General features: G+C 36.2%; 1 protein-coding gene across 2 annotated transcripts in view; it reads left to right on the top strand.

Annotated features, from left to right (window-relative positions):
* LOC149771050 (voltage-gated potassium channel subunit beta-2-like) overlaps positions 1 to 26,447 on the top strand; it is a 251,185-nt gene that overhangs the window by 211,113 nt on the left and 13,625 nt on the right. For both annotated transcript variants that reach the window (XM_089948905.1, XM_089948906.1), the window contains one exon: positions 1,771 to 1,859. In XM_089948905.1, coding sequence (XP_089805031.1) covers positions 1,771 to 1,859 — 89 coding nt within the window. The remainder of the gene's footprint in view (positions 1 to 1,770; positions 1,860 to 26,447) is intronic.

Here is a 26,447-nt window from a genome sequence, read left to right as displayed (position 1 = left end):
CAAACTAATGTATGACATCCAAGCTAACCTAACAACTTGCTTACCTCCTACCGCAGAACAACTCGATAACTACCTGCATTCATTGCTTGACAAGCATGCACCGTCTACCAAGTGCAGAGTATCAATTCAAAAGTGTTCTCCATGGTATAGCAGTGTTAGAGACCAGCTTAGCACTACCAAAAGTGACCGCAGTAAAGCTGAGAGGCTTTGGCTTTCCACCAGACTCACTATTCATAAGCAAATCTATGAAGCCGCTAAGAAGAATGTCACAAATATAGTCCATGCAGTGAAATTAGCCCACTACACTACTAAGGTCATGGAAAGTTCCAGCTGCAAGGAGCTCTTCGAAATTACTAACAAGCTAATGTCAAGGAACAAATCTACACCACTTCCAACTACCTTCTCTCCAGTCGAACTTCCAGACATGTTTGCAGATTTCTTCCATGACAAAGTACAAACCATTGGAGATAACCTTGACACCACAATTTCAATTGACTCGTCACCATACAGTTGGGATACAGAATTTGAGCGGCAACCATTAGCAGCATTTGAACCTGTCTCTATGGATTTTGTACGTACAATCGTGATGAAGAGTGCACCAAAGTCATGTGAACTTGATCCAATTCCAACATCACTGCTGCTTGAGTGCTTAGATCCAGTATTGGCTTAATTAACTGATGTTATTAATACCTCTCTCTCATCCAGGGAATTCCCATCATTTTTCAAAACTGCCATTGTAAAGCCTCTGCTGAAGAAACCAACACTAGACCATAACGATTTAAAGAACTACCGCGCAGTTTCTAATTTCCCATTCATCAAAAATTTTAGAAAAGGTTGTTTTATCCCAGCTTGTATCTCATCTGAATTCAAATTCAAACGTTCAGATTGCAGCAAGTTGACCATATAAATTATAAAGAATAATTGTACGTTATTTTGACCACTATACATTATAAAGAATCATTGTATATTATCTTGACCACAATAAATTATAAAGAATAATTCTATGTTATCTTGAGCACTGTAAATTATAATGAATGTTTGTATGTTTGACCATTATAAATTATAACAGATAATTGGACATTATCTTGACTACTATAAATTATAAAGAATAATTGTCCATTATCTTGGCCACTATAAATTATAAAGAATAATTGTACGTTATCTTTCAATTTTCTATTAAGGTGATTTAGTAACTATATATATCTACCTTGAAATAAATAGCCAATTGGCAATTTTTGGTTGTTGTTTTCAATATATATTTGGGTACATATGTGTATTTCATAAACTTTGAATATATTTGTGTGTGTGTGTGTGTGTGCGTGATTTGAATTTGTAATATAGCTTTAACAATTTTCCAGTCATATCGCTATGATGTCTGTAATGTAGCTTATAGCAGTTATAACTATCATGGGGGCATCATGCTGAAGACAATTAGCATCATGTCCCACCCAGTCACATTATCCTGATACCATGTCAACCAGTCCTAACACTAACCTCTTAATGATGAGCTCCTAGTGAGGCAGTTGTATGTAGCATTTTTATAAGTATTCAGTATTATCGTGCCAGGATTCGAACCCATGACTTCCCGCATCCAACGCTTTAACTACTTAGGCATCCAGTTTGGTTGAATATATTTAAAGGGGATGATGATTAGAGAAATCTGATACAAGAGTTACCATGTAGTTCATATATGCTTAAAATGCAGATGATTTTATTTCTTATGTGAATTCATTTATTTGCATGCCTGTGACCTTTTGTTTCTCCATTCAGTATGTATCCAAATTAACTCCTGCCATAATGACTGAGCTGGACAAGATGTTGGGCAACAAGCCACTGGCACGGCGAGACACAATAAACAGGTGACTAGTGGCCCAGCAGACCCATGAGCCTCGCCCCAGCACCTCTCACACAGATCCTAGTCCCCACCAGCAGCGGAAAGCTGGCTCCAACCAAGACTACAACACAACATGCACCATACAGTAAACTGGCTAGTACACTTGACCAGTTCAACAATATTTTCTCAAAAGAATATTTTGTTGATTTGAATGCTTAGTAAAGAATAGACACTGCATACAATTATCAAAAGCATACACAATATAAACTATAGAAAAATCAGGATATAGGTGAAAATTTCCAACAATTGCAAAATTAGTCATGTGAAATTAGCATTTTATATATTGTTATATTTTGAAGATATGTTGCAGTCATCAATATATTAAGTGAAATGTGGTGGTCCAGACCTGTTCATCAAGTGTTTTGTCAGTTGTACCTAGCCAATTTACATGTCATAATTAGTGCATGTTGCAAACACTGTAACATGTTTCACTTGCAGCATGATTGATCTTGTGTACTTGATCGTATGCAGTGCACATCAGAGGTTCAGTAAACAATACTGCTGTTACACAACTAAATTTGCATATATTTATTGTCTTCTTTTATTGTCACTACACTTGCTTCATGGTTTGTTCACATACAATTTTATATCAGCACCTGCTTTTTATCCATCATCAAACACGTGTCTCTTTTAATCATTTTCTCATATTTTGTAGGATGCATTTTGAATATGTCATCTGAAATTCAGTGTTGTTCAAGTTAATGCAGAATTCTGCTGCATTTTATGTCCAACTGATAATAACGAAAGGTATAATGGCAGGAGAAAATTTAAATAGATGTACTTTTTACCAGCATGCCAGAGTCAAAACCAGAAGATTATTGGATTGAATTCTGCCATCCGATTGAGCTGGTTCAGTTACCATGGTATGTCCTTGAGCAAGTCCACATTACTCAAAATGCTTTGGCACTAAATATTCAAAATGAATTGGTTTCTCATAAAACTCCAATCTAGACCTTTTGTATTGGGCTTATCATGATAGTATCTTCTTTATAATATTCCCTTATACTTGAAATTGTCAAATATCTCTCAAAATTTAGAAATATATGTATAATTTGCATTATTCGATATGAATGCAAAGATTCCAGCTGTTTGAATGAAAAAAGAAGTTTTGGTTTTAAAATATCAAATCTTATGAACTATCAGATGTTTGAAGACAAAACAATAAACATTTATCTTTTAAAATATTAGCATGATGAAACTAAAGAGAGAGATATGTCAGGTAGCACGTATAAGAAAAGCTGATGTAATATAAATGTTTACAATTTCCTGGGATACCATTATGTGTTTTTGATAGAATGATCAAATGTATGCACAGAGATATAAATTCACATCCACAGACCTAACTAGAAGAAGAAATTGTTTATAAATAGTTGGATGACCATGTCCAATAAGAACACGTGTTATTGATGTAATACCATGCTGTTGTTTCCTGTGCATTTTTGTTACAGGAGAGAAACTCTCATAATCATTGAGAAATATCTGTGGTTGTGTTACATATGAGGTCTAAATGATGTTAGTGATCAACTACTGTACTTGTTTAGCTACAAACTGCATGGACCCAGATCTGCCACCACACAATGCACCATCAGATCTGGGTCTATATAGATTTTAGGAGTAATCAGTGGAACAATCGATATAGACCAGGTTGTGTCAGCGCAAAATGCAGTGGAAGATCTGGGTCTATGCTGTTTACAGTTGGACCCAAACCACAGGCATGTTTATATCCCCTTTTCTTTTTACCTGCTGGCTTCTCATAACATATCTTTCATTACAGTTGGATATCTCATAAACATATGACTGTCTAGTGCATACTTTTACAATATTAGTCCCAATATTTTTTTTCTGATGGGCATTTGATTTATGAATTTTGTTTCCTTGAATCTTAGATTTTTTTTCTGTTATTACTTTCATGAACAGAATTATTTTTATCCATGCTTTCCAATTGAGTTTTATGTACATTTCATTGGGGAAAATGTTATTTATATTTATAATTTTCAATTTTCAGAAATTATGTTAGTTATGCATTTTAAATGTTATTTTAGGTAATTAATGTAGAGAAAATCATGTTGATTTATAATTGATAGAAATATCATTACTGATAGCACAAATATTACAAAATGTTGCAGACTAATTGTTTATGACAACAATAAGCTGACTTTATAATTGAGCTAAATCAAGTGATATGTAAAACGTTTAGAAATTAGTATGTATTTTCTATATTTTAGTCTACTTTGTAGGACCTTGCCAGGTTTTCTCCCACATATGTGTACCAGCAATATATACTACTGTGCAATCATTAATGCCAGACCAAAGCTTGTGGGCTGGATATAGATTATGTCTAAAGAGATAAGAAGGTGCCAAATAAAATTTATTCATTTGTTTCAAAAATTACCTTTGTGATCATTTGTTATGATAAAACAGCTTTTAGATTGCAATTCTTTCATACTATCCCAAAATTTTAATTCTGAGCTGGTATTTTTTTGTTTTGTGCTGTTCGTCATAGACTAGAAGGGCCTGCTGTCTATCAGCCATCATTTGTTCATCCATTAGCACAAGTTTCTCATCACCGCTCCTCCTAATGCACTTAGAGGATTACTCAGGAACTTGACACATGCATTCATCCCATGGTCCAGTTGGTTCTAAGTGAAAATGGTGGTAGCAACCATGGCAGTCATCTTGAAAGACTTGTTATTGCTACTTAATGGTAACATTAGCATGCAATTTCCTTTTATGTCTAGTGGTTTTAAGTGAAAATGGTGCCAATTTGACATATAGTATGGCTGCTGCAGAAGTCATTTTGAAAATCTTGTTATCTCTTATACTCAGGTCATATTGACATGGCATTTTCACCAGAGAGATATTTCTTAATCTACCTACAGTAAGATAAAACTACGGTTTTAAAGGCCATCTACTCCACATGCTGTTCAATTGTTGAAATTTATCATCTTTGAAATGTGAATGATATTTTTTAAAAAGAAACAAAAATCAGACAAAAATGGCAAATTCACGCATTCATAAGCAGTCTAATGGGGATCAGAATTGTTCTGCCAGTGCAACAACTAATGTAGTGATGCATGCTGAGGCATCGCTAATCCAGTTAAGAATTGTTTCATGACAGATGATATATACAAGACAAGCTGTAAATTAATTATATTATTGTTGTAATTTGAACAGTTTAAAGCCAAAAAGAGGAATATTTATTGAGGTGTTATGTGTAATAAAGTGACAAAAGGTGCTCCATCAATCATGGCTTGTGAGTCTTTTAATTAAAATTCAGCAGACCTTTGGAATCGGTAAGAAAAAAAGGGTAGAGTGGCTGAAACAATGATTTTGGCAGAAACATTTGCATAAGGATTTGAATTTTTGTCTTGTTTAATTATTATGGTGTTTTTTAAAAAGTTTTAAGAGGAATATTTATGGGAAGCTCTCATGTGTTTGGTTCAGTTCATGTAAAAATACAGAAATATATGCATTCTCCCATTTTATAGCTAACAAATGCTATAAGTTCAGCAGACATGGAATTTTGAGTTTGAGTTGGTACATTCGAATAGTAAAGATACTAAGTTTGCATTGTGCGTTTCATGCAAAGTGGATATTAAGACAGTATATGATATGATACATTTGCAGGCATCATTCAATAGGGGAAATCTGGACCAGAAAATTATTGAGAACCAGTCAAGTGTAAAACTTAATAATCACAGTGAATGCCATCTGTGGACACCATGCTGTAAATTGTGAAGGAAATTGCAAATACTTGTGGATTTTATTAATAAATATCATTGCAGTGAACTCTCAGATATACAACTCTCTTTCATTTAATTGAAAATTTTTTGATCCAGATTAATGAATTATTACCGTAACATTGCTGTTACAGTTTGATTCGTGCTCAAACTTGCTGTTCTCTAATGATAATATGAAGAGAGTCGTGTGATAAAGTTGTGACATCTACAGATCTGATATCCTATATCTGCCATATGTATGCCAGAAGAATTTGTGTGATGTTTTGTTGTTTGTAAATGAAAATGATGAAGCGCAGATTTCAAATATGGCCACCACAGTACATCCAACTTCAAAAGGGTTTTCACTAATTTCTTTTGTCTTGCTGGTTTTGAATAAAAATGGTGCTTATATGATACCTAATATGGTGACCAGAGTGGCCATCTTGGAAAATTTTGTTGCTGCTACTTGCCAATGGAAAAAATATAAAGATTGGGTTTTCACTAGAAGACTTCTTATGTCTAGTTTTTATTGAATGAAAATTGTGCCCATGTGAATTCCAGTACAGCAACCATGGCAGTTACCTTCAAAATTTTGTTAATGCTACACCTCCAGAATGGAAATTCCTTTTGACTTGGAGTTTTCACCAGAAGATCTGTTATGATATCAAGTTGCTCTTGAATGATATCGGTGTCAATCTGACCCAAAATTTGACCACCATAGCATCCTTCCTGAAAATTTTATTTGGCTACTCCTTCAGAAATGATGGTCACATTGACTTAGGGTTCTCACCAAAAGACTTATCTAGCTGGTCCTTAATGAAAATTATGTATCCAATATGTCATCCACAGTGAACATATTGAAAATCCTGTCGGCAATTCTTCCAAATGGATGAACATATTGGCACGGGCTTTTCAACAAAAAACATGTAATAATGTCTGATTTGTGGTGGTTTTATATCCAATATGGCTGTTACAGCTGCTGATTTGAAAAAAATTCCTATTATTCAAAAATATCTTAGTTTCAGTAAGCAGCAGTTAAAAAGAAGAAATGATTTTGTTTTGAACTACATGAAATTGGTTTCACACAGTAGAGTGTCAGTCTTTTCAAGGGCTCATTTTTGAGTTTGTTGTGGAGTTTAAAGAGACAGAATAACAGTATTTGATTTTATGTCACTAAACATATTGCTTTATGACATCTTTGTTCATTATAGTTTGGAACATCACTTATCAGTTGCACAAAATATTTATCATGTTTTCATTGGTTTGTAATTGTAAGGGATGAAACTATTCTTAATTGTAATTTATTTCATGTCTATATTTTTTGTGCAAAGAGTTTCCCTTTCAGTATTTTTGAATTAGCCAATTTTTACTGAAAAATTACATTTCTCATTGGTTACTTAATGTAGCTGCACATCATTAAAAGGATGTTGACTAAATTAACATTAGTTTTTTCCTTAATTACTGAAGCTTTGATTTTTTAAATGTTCATGTTTACAACTGTACATTTTCTTTTTACAATAGTTATTACAATACGTTTAAGTCCATAATACACAAAGAATTTCATTTTGAAAGTTATTTTCTGTGATATCAGATATTTTTTATAAAACCAGTGGGTATTTTGCATGATTTAAATTTATATTTGTTTGCAACAGATAGTTCTATTAGCCATGAATACTTCTAGTTCTGTGTAGTTTTGAAAAAGAAAAATGCTTCTTCAGAAATAATGTCAAGATGATGCTTTGTTTCAAGATCAGTGGAAACTCTGGAAGTCTGTTAGTTAGTTTTCTTGTAACAGTCTTGGAGTTATTCTAGTGTCAGATTTGCTGTATGTTGATGTTTTTTTTCTTCAGATTTGATATTATTGTATTATGTGTTAGTGTCATAGCAGGGTGATATATCTTGTTTTATGGATTTGAATGGATCACCATCAAACTTGGGTATTATTATGGTCAACATCTGAAGATGATCATATTGCCAAATCACTGTGCTGCTGCAATTCATGTTAGAGTTATTGCCCTTTTTTACTTGACATGTTAGAGTTATTGCCCTTTTTGACAGTTTTTGGTGGATGGGTATGAAACTTTGTACATGTATTTGTCATTAGTTGAAGATGTGCTAAATTCCTCTCCAACAGTTCTTTTAGAGCTATTGCCCTTTTTGTCAGAAGGCAGTGTATTACAGAATCTGTGCATGCAGCTAGTTCTACAGTGTTTGATGGAAAACATCTGGTATGTATTATGGGCATAATCTTCCATATTCAGAAATCTCTATGCTCCTTAATTTTTTTTAACAAACCTGTTGCTGTTTAAAATTTTGATCTGTATGTAGTGTATGACAGACTATTGTAAATGCAGTATGTTTTATAGTTTTCAATAGACCAACATGATAAGTATAGACTTCCAACCAAGACCATTTCTAGCAGAGGTGTTAGGTTGTAATTACTTTCTCACTATAATCTTGTTGGCCTGACTACAACTATAAATGATGTACAGATTCAAAGTCATAAAATGTCAACATTTTTCAACCATTTTTCATAACAATTTTATTTGGGAACACAAACAAAATTGATTTAGTTTAGGGCAGTCTTCAAACTAAAACAATACTTTGATTTTATATGTGAGCAATGCTAATAAGTAGACATGGATATTACTGCTCTGGCAGTATTGTAACATGATGTGGTACATTTTGCAGTATTGTAACATGATGTGGTACATTTTGCAGTATTGTAACATGATGTGGTACATTTTGCAGTATTGTAACATGATGTACATTTTGCAACATCATTTCACATAATCAAGCACAATTAATGCAACAATGCACACTTCTTTTATACTCCACCACCACCCCTCCCCTATGCAGACATGAAATATGAGGCCAATAATAGTTGCAGGAGCCATTTAGATTCAGTGGTTAGTATGTGTGTCTCTCAATTGAAAGTTGCAGGTTCAGATCAGACCAGATCTTTTATCATAATCTGTCCTTGGACAAGGCACTTGACTCAAGTTGTAGAGGTACTAAATAACTTACTTTGCTGTGCAGTAAAACATCAAAGCAAACTTACCTTTATGTAACTTTATTTAGAAATGGAGGATAAAAGAAGTGGGTAGGCATCTCTATCAGACAGTTTATTTAATAATTAATAAGAATTATTATCAAATTTTGTGCAAGCAAAAATAGGTAATGTTTTAAATGGAAAGTATAAAACTGACTTGGTATTATATTACGTTCTTTGTTGCTGGTGTATCGTATTATTGATACAAAACAATTCTTGGTGGGATTGTAAGTTATCAACAGATGAATGGGTGTCTGTTTCCCAGAACTACTCAGGGGTGAATCTTGCTGAATCTGCCGAATTCAACTCGGTTAGTATTGAGTTCCAATTCATTGTTAGACTTTATATATTTTCAAATGAAATTCCATGACTAAAATATATAGATTGCTTGATTCCTAATATGAAGTATCAGACACAATCAGAGGAAGTGGAAGTGGATTAACTCTATTCATTTAAACAAACAAAAAATACACTTCATAGTTTCCGACAACTTGACCTTGGGATCCATATATGGATGCCTCCATCAGATTGTCAGTGGTATTCTCTTGTGTTTATTTAGGTCTTCATTCATTTTGTATGTTTCCTTGACACTGATGGCAAAATATTTTTAAATCAATATGGATATTATTGATATGTTGCTCCAGGTATTGGCAATGTTTATAGTGCACTTCATATATGTCACAATGGTGGCTATTTAGAGTGTGGTTTGTAGCAACAACATACTTGAGAAAAATGTGTACCAAATGAAAAATAGTGAATTCATTGCCATTGAGTCTGTATTTAAGAAACATTACAGTTTCTTTGGGACTTAGGCTTGCAGATTTGGGAATGGATTGTTTTGTTTCTGCAGAAGAATAACTACAGTTTGTTGGGTCATTAAATTTATTTGTATCAACCATGAAATTTACATTGTCTCTCCATGATAAATAGACCTTTCATAGTATGTTAGAAATGTTTTTAGAATGTGGAGTTTGGTTCAGATAAAATTGAACCGGTGACATTGGTTAATTGAGGTCCTATTTTATTAAGAATGCATATGTTTGCTGTATCTTTGCTGCAGCAAGTTGCCTCCCTTGACCAGAAATAGCTGACTGAGGCTAATCAAAGATGAACGCTCTTGGGTTAAATTTAATTTTTAACAATAGCCTGTGGTCTTTGCAAACATTTGCTGATGAAACTCCAGTGAACTATATATAGCTTGTTTTCTTACAATTGCATGTTTTGCAAGCTATATAAAAGTATAAGTACTGATTAAAGATGCATGGTTACCTATATTTCAGGGTATCCTGGATCATTGAAATCTTTTTGTTTGACATTTTTGGATAGGATGCAAGTGTTATTTTGTTTTAATTTTTTATATTTTTTCTTGCCTGATTTATCATTTTATTTCACTTTGTGATGATCTGTATAATTCTATATAATGAAATGGGATTCATTACCTTACCTACCTTATATTAGAACCATGTTATAATAACTTAATAATAGTGTCTCCTTACGTCTCCAAAAAAAATATTGATTTTAAGATTGTAGAAATATTCATCAAAGGTTGCTCCTTACCACTGTAGACCTCGTATCTGCCAATGGGAGGAAAACTAATATTCCTGTATGTGTAGGGGTTGATATACTGAAGTATGACTCAGTTGATACTTTAACCCTTTACCCCATACAAGCGTCTTTGGACGCCTCTACTCCATTCGCATAGAAGCGCCTTTTGACGCCTCTGCAAGATTCGCATAGAAGCGCCTTTTGACGCCTGCGGTAAACATCAGCCATTTTGAGCTAGTTTTCATAGCGCCACCTTCGGGGAAAACCCCCCTATTACATACTACATTCATTTCTGCGAATGACAATTACGTCACATCACGTGGTCGCTATTCATGCACTGGTCGATATCTGCTATTTAAAGTAACTGGGTTGTAATCTCCACTCTCCAAACTGGCAGCCGCGGATTTCATTCAGTACGTACGAAGTTTTCACGATTAGAATAACAACCACGAAAGATTCAATAAATAAGGTAAAGTCTCTGATATTGATGTAGGCAGCAATTAGTTTTTATAAATTATCAAATTCAGATGACTTAGTGATATAGACGCACACGAAAACCTTGTAAATTTTGAGTATCGGAAATAGCAGCTACGGTTGGTCACGCGGCCTCACGGACATGACGGTGAACGAGTTCTCTCAAGATTTTGAAGCACATAAAAAAATTCTTCTGTGGAAAATAATTACACAGCTATAACAATCAGACATTACTCTTAAATTTTTCCACATATATGTGTACCAAAAATGTAAAATGGTTAAAATTGTTGTTAAATGTAACATACACTAAATTGCTTAACAGTTCACAGGCAGGATTTCATTCAGTACTTACGAAGTTTTCACGAGTAGAATCACAAACACGAAAGATTCAATAACCTTGGTAAAGGCTATGATATTTATGCAAGCAGCAATTAGTTTTTTATTGATTATCAAATTCCGATGACTTAGTGATGTAGACGCAGACGAAAAACGTGTAAATTTCGAGTATGGGAAATGGCAGCTACGGTCGGTCACGCGGCCTCACTGACATGACGGTGAACGAGTTCTCTCTCGATTTTATAGCACATAAAATATTCTTCTGTGAAAAATAATTACACAGCTATAACAATCGGACTTTACTCTTCAATTTTTCCACATATAATAAATGTCTGCTTAAAACGTAAAATGGTTAAAACTGCTGTTAAACGTAACACCACTACATTGCTTAACAATTCACAGGCATGCCTATGCGGATGCGGTCTGCTAGGTAACAGGTGTTCTATTTATAGCGTGCTGCACTTTGTCACTAAGCTCTATGAGGTAAAGGGTTAAAGTACTTAATCCAGTGTCTTATCTTCTATTACCAGTATGTGTCAGTTTTCAGGTTATTACAGGTCCCATCATGTGATGACACTTGTCTCATATTATTAGCTATACTGGTCCTAACTTATTACCACTTGCACATCCAATATCACTGTTACAGCTGCAGTAGTGAAAACCTTATGGCTGTTTCTCCTGAATAGGTCGTCATATCAACATGGGTGTTTCAGTCAAAGACCTATTATGATTTATTTGTCCAGCATGAAAATCTGACACCCAGTATGGCCACCACAGCAGCCGTATTGAAACCATCATATTGCTATTCTTCTCGAGTGACAAGTCATATAGACATATAGCTTTTCACTGTGAAAATTATGATGATGTCTCCTAGCACTCTGAACCATCTCTGCTGAGTAAACGCCACTGCTATCTGACTATTTACAGTCCAGTTTCAGAAGCTATCTCCATGCTGACACATATGTATATTAAGAGTATCAAATTCGTTCCTAACATTTGGCCCTTGCTCAATGTTTATTTTCATCACTTGTTAAAGTTAACATAATACATGTCTTGATTATGGGTTAAAGTAAGGAAAATTCTTCATAACAAATGTGCTAACATGTTTTTTTTGCAAAATGTAAATTAGCTTATGTTTATTAATACACATCAAGTGTCAAATATTGTTTTGGATGTGCGTAGATTTGCATATTGTCAAGTTCTTCAGTTTCATAGGTTGTTTTAACCCTGCTTGTAGTCCACAGTCTCACAGCATCTAAATAGAAGTGATTGGTTTTGAAAAACACCAGAACTTGTAAAGTTTGGTTTAGTTGGACCTAAATGAAAATAGTGCCAATCTGACGTCCAGAATGGCCACCATAGTCACCATCTTGAAAATCATGTTATTGCTAGTCCTAAATGGGATGGTCATATTGACATTGGTTTCAGGGGCATGTCTTTGATTGGAAGTCAGTGTAACGTCCAATATGGGCACCATGACAGCCATCTTGAGAATCTTGTTATGGCTACTCCTCCTGAAAGAATAGACATACTGACATGAGGTTTCCACCAGATGACTTCTTATGATATCTAGATGGTAAAAATTGTGCCAATCTTGCATCCAGTATGGCTGCCATGTTGACCATCTTGAAAATCTTGTTGTCGCAACTACATCTGAAACGCTGTCTTATTGACAAGAAGTTTTAACCAGAATATTGGTAATGATGTCATAATCGAAATGATACAAATCTTACAGCCAAAATGGCCACTAGATAAGTTAGTTTCAAAATCTTGTTATCACACAAGAATAACAATGATGGTTTCATTCTAAGCAGTTATAAAGAAGAAATTATAATGTTTCAGATTTCTGGAAATTCCTTTCAGCTGGTCGATTGGGATTTATGTATGCAGTAAATCTGTTCCTTTATTACTCTCTAATTTATGGCTTTAAAAACCGTTTGACACTAAGCCACTGTTTAATTTATGATACCAATAAATTTAATTACATTTCAAATATTTTGGGATATACCATGTGTGTAGTTGCTAAGGACTGATAATATGTCACATGGAATAGAACTTGAAACAGTCATCATAGTGTAGGCTTGAAGTTTTATTTTAGGTTTAGGGTCGTTTGAGTTTTCAAGGTCACAGGTAACAGAGGGCTTATGTTGTGCTGAACAAATTACTGTATTCACTGCAACATGCATTCGTGTGACAGAATTAAGATTTCAAACCAGTAGATTTACAAATTTGGATCAGTAAATTGACTACCGAACAGGTAGATATTTTATCAGGATAAATTATACATTTCAAAGGGATTGAAAACAAATAAAGGTGCTTTGCTTCAACATAATATGTATTTTCTCTTCATAAAACTGCAAGATTTGAAAACGAATCAGATTTGGATTCTAATGGAAAATGTTACAAAATAACTATATAATGTGAGTCATATAATACTGTCAATTAATGAAAAAGAAAGAGTTGTTTATCTTGTAGTTCACTGCAAAGATTTTTGTGGTAAATATTAAATAGCATTTTCAGTTTCCTTTACATGATCATTGTCTATTGACCACTTATGAGCTTCATTGTGAGCATTTTCAGTTTTCTTTACAAGATCACTGTCTAGTGATCACTTATGAGCTTCATTGTGAGCGTTTTCAGTTTTCTTTACAAGATCACTGTCTAGTGATCACTTATGAGCTTCATTGTGAGCATTATGCCACACACTTAACATATTTTCAATAGCTGTCTGGTTCAGATTTCCCCTTGAGTCACTTTGTGTCTTGCTAAGAAAGAAGATTGTCCTCTCTGTATCAGCAGTAGAACTGTAATGAAAGGACAACCCTGCTAAGCATGCAAAGAAGTTCCAATTTAAGTTTTCCTGTTAGTGATACTGCTATCCAGTACCCTTACAAGCTATGTTCAGCACTAGGAGGAAGTTACTAACTTAGATTTGAGATGTATTCCTGAGCCTCATTTTAAAGGGCTTTCTCTTCATGGTACACATCCAGAAATCTGCTGGCATGTTTAACTGCTGTAAATTCAATAAAAAGAAAAAGATTGCTTAGACTTGAAATCATCGAGTAAAAGATATATTTATGCATTTGATATATTTATGCATTAATGAATAATTGATCCCATCCTTATAATTAGTTATATTGTAATATATTTTTAACTGTTAAAGTAACATATTTGCTAAAGGGCTTGATTCTATGGATGTAATTTATGTAAAGCCTGAAAACCTTTGAAACAATGCAAATTCAAGATATCTGCTACTCACCTGCCCTTGCTTAAACTCTGATATCAATACTTTGTTGGACTTCTAAAATTCTTAGCTGGTACTTTTGTAAAATTGGGAAAAATCACTTTATTTGGCAATTTGACATGAATGGAATAAAAGGGCTTATGAGGGGAATTACCATTTATACTCAATTTTAAGTCATGTCCAACTGAAAAAAATATCCTGATCTGCAATAGCATCATGCAACTGCAGATCAGGGTCTTTGTTTTTTGTTCTACTCATTACTACTAACAAACTTCAGAGACCCAGATCTGCCAGTGCATTGTGTGATATCAGATCTGTTGCTGTGCAGTTTGCAGTTGGACTTGTCTTATAAGTGAGTATATACAGTATGCAAAACAATTAAATGAATAAATAGTTCTGGGACATGACAGTTCACCTTTGTTGTTGTTGTTGTAGGGTTTAATGCCATTTTTCAGCACACGATAGGCTATACATGGCGGCCAATATTAATTTTGGAGGAAGAACCCGGGAAAACCCCGGAAAGAACCACCGACCCACGAGAAGCTACTGGCAAGCTTTCTCACATACCCACATTGGCTGAATCTGAGACTTGAACCTATGCATACAGTTCACCTTTGAATAGGTGAGTCAGTACAGTGGGATACAATGAGACAAAAGTGGCCACAGGTCAACTAATGTTAATTCCATGGATAACTGAACTTGGCAAAAAAGAATTATTATTTCATTAATTGAAAGGAAAGCCTTTCATCACACAGGGCCACGTGGTAATAAATGATGATAAAATCATGATCAGTCAGTAAAGGAAAGACTTAAAATGGAATAGTAATTCATTGGTTACATTTAGTTTTGGACTTGCTACTCTTTTGGGAGGGGGGTTTATCTGTTGTAAGTTGGTTTTGTTCTGTTAGGAGTGGATTTTGTCAGATTTCAAAGAGAAATAAACCTAGTATTGACATCAGGACAGTAATACTTGGTAAAATAAGCAAATTTATTATTTCTTAATGGTTCTAAATGTTTTATATTGCAAAAGTATTTGTAAATAATTCTGTCTTTGATTGGAGTTATGTAAAAAAGAGGTAATATTGCATGTTGTATTCGTTTTATTCATCTGTCAAGTGTTTGTGGTTGAATAATGGTAAATCAGGCATGACTTTGTATGTTTCTTTGTGGAAGTTGAAAATATGTTGCAAGCAGAATTGGCATATGTGTATGACAGAATTTTCTTAGTATTTAGTGAAGAAGAAAGTTATTACACCATATGTGTGAGACATAAAGTCATACCTTATAGTGATTGTTACACTGTCCATGTGAGACATAGAGCCATACCTATTTGTGATTGTTACACTGTCCATGTGACACATAAAGCCATGCCTTGTAGTGATGGTTACACTGTCCATGTGAGTCATAAAGCCATACCGTATGGTGATGGTTACACTGTCCATGGGAGACAGAGCCATACCTGATAGTGATTGTTACACTGTCCATGTGAGACATAGAGCTATACCTGTTAGTGATTGTTACACTGTCCATGTGACACATAAGGCCATGCCTTTTAGTGATGGTTACACTGTGTGTGTGAGACATAGAGCCATACCTATTAGTGATTGTTACACTGTCCATGTGTGATATAAAGCCATACCTTATAGTGATGGTTACACTATGTGAGACATAGAGCCATATCTTATAGTGATGTTTACACTGTCCATGTGAAACATAGTCATACATTATAGTTATTGTTATGCTGTCCATGTGAAACATAGAGCCATACATTATAGTGATTGTTACACTGCCCATGTGAGACATAGAGCCATACCTTATAGTGATTGTTACACTGTCCATGTTAGCCATACAGCCATACCTCAAGTTTTAGTGATTGTTACACTGTCCATGTGAGACATAGAGCCATACCTTGTAGTGATTGTTACACTGTCCATATAAGACAGAGCCATTCCTTATAGTGAGATCACCTTATAATGAAGTACATGATAAATATACTTTTACTGCCACTGAATGAAATATATATATATATATATATATATATATATATATATATATATATATATATATATATAAGCATTGGAGCATACTTTATTAAGAAAAAAGAACAGACTTTACAAGGAAATGGATATTGGGAATATAGAATGTACTTTTTTCAATGGACATAAAAAAAAACATAAATTTAACTGAGAAGATGGTAGAAGTAATACATTTGCTGTCTACAATCAAATATTGGGTATAAGTGAAAAAAGCCCAAATTTTCTTGTATGTTTTTATAGGTCTCAAATTTTCATGTGTTTAGTTGTTGCATCATACACCTCAATTTGGTAATACTCATTTGGAACACTTAGCAGTAAAGTCTGGATTTTTGTAATTAGTCATGATCTTTAGAGTCTGATAGTAGTGTAGACTTTTATTTAGAACTTTGATTATAATCTTATTTCTCCTGGAGGAGGTGTGCATTGGATGACTCTAAGCACTGTTAGGAATCGTATCTACAGATTTCTTTGCTGCCTTGTTTGCCTTGATTGTATCGAGAAGCCATCTTGTTCAGTCATATGTATGTTTATATAAGAGACCCATTATTTTTACAAAACCCATTAATGCCTGTGATATTTGTATGTGACAGTTATTTTAGAAATAAGTGTAGTTCAGATTTTCAGTATTTGATGTTTGTGTTGGTGTATAGTGACCATTCATGTATGTATGTGTAGTGGAGTAAACATGTATTTGTAGACTAAATATGTGTGTGTGTGTGTGTGTGTGTGTGTGTGTGTGTGTGTGTGTGTAGCGGACTATACAATGTCATGTATGTGTAGTGAACTATACATGTACATGTTTGAATAATGTAACACACGGTTAAAACTTGTAAACTGAAACCAAAGAATGATGCTTACTGGTAACTAACAAACTTCATGAATGTTTAGATTTTACTAACACTAGTTGGGATAAGGTTTCGTATATATATGGGAACTTATTTTAAAATGAAGTTTATTTATGTCTTTTGACACATGTTGTGGGCCATTTGGAATGTCTCTGTGTCAGTGGATAAATAATGTACAACTTGAGCATAATGTTGAAAATAAATAGTTACTTTCACACTTACTGTTTTGCACTTTTTATTCCTTTTTATGATTTTGTGCACATCACCAGAGCACATAGGTAGTTTTTCTTAAAATAATTTATCACAGAAATTACTGAAGAGAAGGAAAGCACATAGCTTCAAGTGTATTCCAAAATATTCCAGTCACTGCATACAAGAGGTGTGGAACAGCATGTTGCATGTTGTATCAGGAAATGTGCAATACACACATAGCAAAGATAGGAACAAAAGTAATACAGATGTAGTAAAATGTTAGAAACTTTGCAAAGACAGCAACAGAAGTAACACAAATGTAGTGAAAAAGGTAGTACAATCCATTGTTGATAAAGCTCTAATCAAAATATTGCATAACCCTTCATGAATAAGATTCTTCTTAAACATGCTGAGAACTGTGACCAGTTTAGTTGATGCGAAAATAACAGAACAATTAATGAAAAGGTGAAGGTTGTGGGTTCTTTGCTGCTTGCATCATTACTACTTAGAACTTCGCATAATAATTTAGCATTGCTCTCAGATTTTAGCTCAACATTTTTGTCAATATCCTGTCTTGTCATCTTGCAAGTATATTTTTCTACAGTTTTGGAATTGCCCAAGTTACACTACAAGACATAATGACATATTTGGTCACATTTTTATATATGCATTAATAGTGATTTTTATACCAGGTTTTAAAACCCCCCACAAAAACATTCATCAGCCTAACTATTGGATAGTATCAAATAATTTTATCCTAGGATGTCGCTAATTGCTGTAAGACTATTGATTCTCAATGGTGACCAAGCTAGGATCACCGTTTTCCAGAATGAATTAATGGCACACAGTTTTACAAAAGCATTTGCTGTAACATCATATAACATCGCCTCCTAAAACTTTGTATATTTTCAGATTTTTTTATATCCATCTTACACATTGACCTTGTTTATTAAAAACATTTTATATGGTTTATAAGAAGTCGGTAGATGCGATGATGCCTTCAGTCTTCAATTAGGGGCATCGATAATTTCCATCACACATAATCGGCCTTACAATTCAGGCAACACATCTTCCATAAGGTAGATGTACCTTCCTCTGGTTGTTAAAGTAGTGGTCAATGCTACCCTGTTTCCACTGAAGAATTAAATTATATAGCAGTTTCCATCTGGAAACCTTAAAGCTTAAAGCCATATGCTAAAGATCAAACAATGAACTGGACAGTATTTAAGCTTCATGCCAAAAGTAAAGGTAACAACATGTGGAACATGTTGTGTCAGGATTGGTCCTTGTTTCCCCATTAAAATACATTATCTAATGAAGTTAATTTTGGGAAATAATGTCCCCTAACAAATCCAACAATCTCAGAAAGACCAGAAAAAAAATCTTATTTCCCCATATCTATAAAACTTGATATTCCAGGATACTATTAAAGTTCCCTAGGACACCACTATGTGAGCACCAACAGATATGATCCAGTATTCTTTGGAAATAGTTGAGGGACAAGGTGAAATGTGTCTAGCAGACATCATGAATCCACATACCATGGCTAGAGTTCTGGAAGATTCCACAGTGGCAGACACACCTGTAGTTTAGATTCTCTGTGCTGTACTGACTGTGACCAACGCATTGAACATTGCTGATACAATGATGCCAGATCCCATACACAGATTACTAGAATTGCAGGTGCAATGATTAATCAACAAAACAAATTGCTGGATGTTGGTGTATGGAGACTTTGTTTCTGGACTTTCCTTACAACTCTTGACTACGCTGACTATGATCATTCTTTTGAACAACACAGATGCATTGTTGCTGAATCCCATGCACACATTGCTAGCATTGCAGATGCAATGTTGCTGAATCCCATGCACACATTGCTAGAATTGCAGATGCAGTGATGCTGAATTTCATGCACACATTGCTAGAATAATTGCACATGCAATGATGCTGAATCCCATGCACTTATTCCTAGAATTGCAGATGCAGTGATGGTGAATCTCATGCACACATTGCTAGAATTGCACTGCAATGATGCTGAATCCCATGCACACATTACTAGAATTGCAGATGCAATGATGCTGAATCCCATGCATACATTGCTAGAATTGCAGATGCAATGATGGTGAATCTCATGCACACATTGCTAGAATTGCACATGCAATTATGCTGAATCCCATGCACACATTGTTAGAATTGCAGATGCAATGATGGTGAATCTCATGCACACATTGCTGGAATTGCACATGCAATGATGTTGAATCCCATGCACATATTGCTAACATTGCAGATGCAATTATGCTGAATCCCATGCACACATTGCTAGAATTGCACATGCAATAATGGTGAATCCCATGCACACATTGCTAGAATTGCAGATGCAATTATCCTGAATCCCATGCATACATTGCTAGAATTGCAGATGCAATGATGGTGAATCTAATGCACACATTGCTAGAATTGCACATGCAATGATGCTGAATCCCATGAACATATTGCTAGAGTTGCAGATGCAGTGATGCTGAATCCCATGCACACATTGCAAGAATTGCAGATGCAGTGATGGTGAATCTAATGCACACATTGCTAGGATTGCAGATGCATTGATGCTGAATCCCATGCAGACATTGCTAGAATTACACATGCAATGATGCTGAATCCCATGCACACATTGTTAGAATTACAGATGCATTGTTGCTGAATCCCATGCACACATTGCTAGAATTGCAGATGCAATGATGGTGAATCTCATGCACACATTGCTAGAATTGCAGATGCCATGATGCTGAATCCCATGCACACATTGCTTGAATTGCACATGCAGTGATGGTGAATCTCAAGCACACATTGCTAGAATTGCAGATGCAATGATGGTGAATTCCATGCACACATTGTTAGAATTGCAGATGCAATGATGGTGAATCTCATGCACACATTGCTAGAATTGCACATGCAATGATGTTGAATCCCATGCACATATTGCTAACATTGCAGATGCAATTATGCTGAATCCCATGCACACATTGCTAGAATTGCAGATGCAATTATGCTGAATCCCATGCACACATTGCTAGAATTGCAGATGCAATGATGGTGAATCCCATGCACACATTGCTAGAATTGCAGATGCAATTATGCTGAATCCCATGCACACATTGCTAGAATTGCAGATGCAATTATGCTGAATCCCATGCACACATTGCTAGAATTGCAGATGCAATGATGGTGAATCTCATGCACACATTGCTAGAATTGCAGATGCCATGATGCTGAATCCCATGCACACATTGCTTGAATTGCACATGCAGTGATGGTGAATCTCAAGCACACATTGCTAGAATTGCAGATGCAATGATGGTGAATTCCATGCACACATTGCTAGAATTGCACATGCAATGATGGTGAATCTCATGCACACATTGCTAGAATTGCACATGCAATGATGTTGAATCCCATGCACATATTGCTAACATTGCAGATGCAATTATGCTGAATCCCATGCACACATTGCTAGAATTGCAGATGCAATTATGCTGAATCCCATGCACACATTGCTAGAATTGCAGATGCAATGATGGTGAATCCCATGCACACATTGCTAGAATTGCAGATGCAATTATGCTGAATCCCATGCACACATTGCTAGAATTGCAGATGCAATGATGTTGAATCCCATGCACATATTGCTAACATTGCAGATGCAATTATGCTGAATCCCATGCACACATTGCTAGAATTGCAGATGCAATTATGCTGAATCCCATGCACACATTGCTAGAATTGCAGATGCAATGATGGTGAATCCCATGCATACATTGCTAGAATTGCAGATGCAATGATGGTGAATCTAATGCACACATTGCTAGAATTGCACATGCAATGATGTTGAATCCCATGCACATATTGCTAACATTGCAGATGCAATTATGCTGAATCCCATGCACACATTGCTAGAATTGCACATGCAATAATGGTGAATCCCATGCACACATTGCTAGAATTGCAGATGCAATTATCCTGAATCCCATGCATACATTGCTAGAATTGCAGATGCAATGATGGTGAATCTAATGCACACATTGCTAGAATTGCACATGCAATGATGCTGAATCCCATGAACATATTGCTAGAGTTGCAGATGCAGTGATGCTGAATCCCATGCACACATTGCAAGAATTGCAGATGCAGTGATGGTGAATCTAATGCACACATTGCTAGGATTGCAGATGCATTGATGCTGAATCCCATGCAGACATTGCTAGAATTGCACATGCAATGATGCTGAATCCCATGCACACATTGCTAGAATTGCACATGCAATGATGCTGAATCCCATGCACACATTGCTAGAATTGCAGATGCATTGATGCTGAATCCCATGCACACATTGCTTGAATTGCAGATGCAGTGATGGTGAATCTCAAGCACACATTGCTAGAATTGCAGATGCAATGATGGTGAATTCCATGCACACATTGCAAGAATTGCAGATGCAGTGATGGTGAATCTCATGCTCACATTGCTAGAGTTGCACTGCAATGATGCTGAATCCCATGCACACATTACTAGAATTGCAGATGCAATGATGCTGAATCCCATGCACACATTGATAGAATCACACATGCAATGATGGTGAATCTCATGCACACATTGCTAGAATTGCAGATGCCATGATGGTGAATCTCATGCACACATTGCTAGAATTGCAGTAGCAATGATGCTGAATCCCATGCACACATTGCTAGAATTGCAGATGCATTGATGGTGAATCTCATGCACACATTGCTAGAATTGCAGTAGCAATGATGCTGAATCCCATGCACACATTGCTAGAATTGCAGTAGCAATGATGCTGAATCCCATGAACACATTGATAGAATCACACATGCAGTGATGCTGAATCCCATGAACACATTGCTAGAATTGCAGATGCAATGATGGTGAATCTCATGCACACATTGTTAGAATTGCAGATGCCATGATGGTGAATCTCATGCACACATTGCTAGAATTGCAGTAGCAATGATGCTGAATCCCATGCACACATTGCTAGAATTGCAGATGCATTGATGGTGAATCTCATGCACACATTGATAGAATCACACATGCAGTGATGCTGAATCCCATGAACACATTGCTAGAATTGCAGATGCAATGATGGTGAATCTCATGCACACATTGCTAGAATTGCAGATGCCATGATGGTGAATCTCATGCACACATTGCTAGAATTGCAGTAGCAATGATGCTGAATCCCATGCACACATTGCTAGAATTGCAGATGCATTGATGGTGAATCTCATGCACACATTGCTAGAATTGCAGTAGCAATGATGCTGAATCCCATGCACACATTGCTAGAATTGCAGTAGCAATGATGCTGAATCCCATGAACACATTGATAGAATCACACATGCAGTGATGCTGAATCCCATGAACACATTGCTAGAATTGCAGATGCAATGATGGTGAATCTCATGCACACATTGTTAGAATTGCAGATGCAATGATGGTGAATCTCATGCACACATTGCTAGAATTGCAGTAGCAATGATGCTGAATCCCATGCAGACATTGCTAGCATTCCAGATGCAATGATGCTGAATCCCATGCACACATTGCTAGAATTGCAGATGCAATTATGCTGAATCCCATGCACACATTGATAGAAGGACACATGTAGTGATGCTGAATCCCATGCACACATTGCTGGAATTGCAGATGCAGTGATGGTGAATCTCATGTACACATTGCTAGAATTGCAGATGCAATTATGCTGAATCCCATGCACACATTGATAGAATCACACATGCAGTGATGCTGAATCCCATCCACACATTGCTAGAATTGCAGATGCAATGATGGTGAATCTCATGCACACATTGCTAGCATTGCAGATACATTGATACTGAATCCCATGCACACATTGTTAGAATTGCACATGCAATGATGGTGAATCTCATGCTCACATTGCTAGAATTGCAGATGCAATGATGCTGAATCCCATGCACACATTGATAGAATTGCAAATGCAATGATGGTTAATCTCATGCACACATTGCTAGAATTGCAGATGCCATGATGGTGAATCTCATGCACACATTGCTAGAATTGCAGATGCAATTATGCTGAATCCCATGCACACATTGATAGAATGACACATGTAGTGATGCTGAATCCCATCCACACATTGCTAGAATTGCAGATGCAATGATGGTGAATCTCATGCACACATTGCTAGCATTGCAGATACATTGATACTGAATCCCATGCACACATTGTTAGAATTGCACATGCAATGATGGTGAATCTCATGCTCACATTGCTAGAATTGCAGATGCAATGATGCTGAATCCCATGCACACATTGATAGAATTGCAAATGCAATGATGGTGAATCTCATGCACACATTGCTAGAATTGCAGATGCAATTATGCTGAATCCCATGCACACATTGATAGAATGACACATGTAGTGATGCTGAATCCCATCCACACATTGCTAGAATTGCAGATGCAATGATGGTGAATCTCATGCACACATTGCTAGCATTGCAGATACATTGATACTGAATCCCATGCACACATTGTTAGAATTGCACATGCAATGATGGTGAATCTCATGCTCACATTGCTAGAATTGCAGATGCAATGATGCTGAATCCCATGCACACATTGATAGAATTGCAAATGCAATGATGGTTAATCTCATGCACACATTGCTAGAATTGCAGATGCAATGATGGTGAATCTCATGCACACATTGCTAGAATTGCAGATGCAATTATGCTGAATCCCATGCACACATTGATAGAATGACACATGTAGTGATGCTGAATCCCATGCACACATTGCTGGAATTGCAGATGCAATGATGGTGAATCTCATGCACACATTGCTAGCATTGCAGATACATTGATACTGAATCCCATGCACACATTGTTAGAATTGCAGATGCAATGATGGTGAATCTCATGCACACATTGCTAGAATTGCAGATGCAATTATGCTGAATGTCATGCACAGATTGCTAGAATTGCAGATGCAATTATGCTGAATCCCATGCACACATTGATAGAATGACACATGTAGTGATGCTGAATCCCATGCACACATTGCTGGAATTGCAGATGCAATGATGGTGAATCTCATGCACACATTGCTAGAATTGCACATGCAGTGATGCTGAATCTCATGCACACATTGCTAGAATTGCAGATGCAATTATGCTGAATCCGTTGTACACATTGCTAAAATCGTAGATGTGAAGATTGATCAACAAATAAAATTGTTGGGTGTTGGCATATGGAAAATTTGTTTCTGAGCTGTCGCAGTGCCTCTCAACAATGGATTTTGAGAATAAGAGCAAAAATATTCCCATTTTTTGGCAGTGATTTGGGCGTAAATTTCCTCCACGTGCAGGCACATGACCTTATTGGCTGTAAGACTGGGCAAATGGAGTTAAGCTCCGTTTTCTCTGGCCTCTGTGTAATGCCAGACCTGCAGCAATTGACTCTTCATTCTGGCTGCCGATCTGCCTATCCAGCAATCCTACTAACCCTACTGAAGGGGTTTTTAATTACCAAAGATACATGATTTTGATGTGTCAAACCACAAATCAATTGACAACTACATCTATTGTGACCAATTATGGGACTGCAACAGTAATATCCGTTACACATCTCTCGTTCCGGCTCTTCATTGCTGATGCACAGATTGGCCACTCTGGTACATTCTTCCTTGTCTGAACCTCATTCTCCACCGCATTCAACGGGTATCACTTTTAGGGTTTATCCAGTGGGCAGTGTCATGAATGTGGAGGCTACTCATCTTCCTGGTCTTTAGGGATGCTCTACTTTAATATGGACGACATTAATGATTAGTATAACCCTTCCAGCTAAGGAAGATAATTGATTGATGATGGAACTAGCTGAGTTCAGTTTTAAGGCAGCGACTGAATAGGTATTTCAGCCCCTATTACCTCCACCCCCTACAGTGAAATGAGTCACAATGCTTTGATTGATGCTGATCAGAAAAATGAACATCATCTTTCAGGTATCTCAACCAGTCTCTGAAAATCGCAGAAATCACTTGTCCTCTTACATCGTACTTGTATCTATCCAACTCTGATTCGTATAAAGTCAATGTTCTGACCTTAGAAAAGGACAAATATAGTTGAATATGTGTGCCCCTCTTTTCAACAAAATCAGTCGGTAGGTTTTCAACACCACTTCGAAGTTAAGCCGTAACATTGTTACAACTTCGTCACTTCACATGTTTGCTTTCAGTTCTTCTATCTCCACATGGAGGAAAACAACAGCACTGGCCATGTGTGGGAATCGGATATCCGCATAGCCAAGGCCGCTAACAGAGCTGCAGATCGTATGATGAGCTCACTGCTCTGACGACCTTATGCAATGTAGACATTGTGAGACGAGGCGCCCTTTTTAAAACCGCATCACAGAGAGGCGATGAGCTCCTCAAATTTCGTATCGCTCCTTATGTTCCTTGGACACATTTAGGACACCAGAAAGCAGGTGGCAGAGGAGCTAAAGCCTTCGGTTTTCGATGTCCGCTACTTCCACCTTTCATCCATGTTAGCTGTAGTTTTTGAGAAGTTGTCGATTGTACAAGGCAATCATGCCCCAGCTTTATTTTCGTACCTATGCAAACTTAGGGCGACCGTAATCCTCTATGTTTTGCAAACAATTGGGGAGAGGGAAGAAGGTAGAGGAAGCCTGGTTGTGCGCTGTACTCTTTTGGTTTCGGTGACAGTGATTGGCTTTTCCCCCAACAATGTATGCTCCTAGTAATTTCTGAGAGGCTACAGTTCTCATTCTTTTTCATTCCCCGCTCCTTCGTCTTTATATTGCATGACGGACGTCCAGGACGATCACAGGAGGATAAATGTTTTATTATAAGAGACTGGGTTTCTCTCCGAGCAGGCGATAGATTGTTGGCAAACCGATGTTTTCCAGGCTTTTGCTCCAGTATCTTTTAGTACTGAATGCTTACGTACAATACTCTAGCCGGCTTAGCCATACAACTGCAGCACCAAAGTTCAAAAAGGAGGCGGCACAGTCGTTATTGCTTTCCACAAAATGGGACAAGCAT

Source organism: Sinohyriopsis cumingii, unplaced genomic scaffold (assembly GCF_028554795.1).
Source record: "Sinohyriopsis cumingii isolate HCF-2022 unplaced genomic scaffold, ASM2855479v2 utg002136l, whole genome shotgun sequence".
Taxonomy (NCBI): domain Eukaryota; kingdom Metazoa; phylum Mollusca; class Bivalvia; order Unionida; family Unionidae; genus Sinohyriopsis; species Sinohyriopsis cumingii.
The sequence above is the reverse complement of the archived record's forward strand: the minus strand, read 5'-3'. Positions and strand labels throughout refer to the sequence as shown.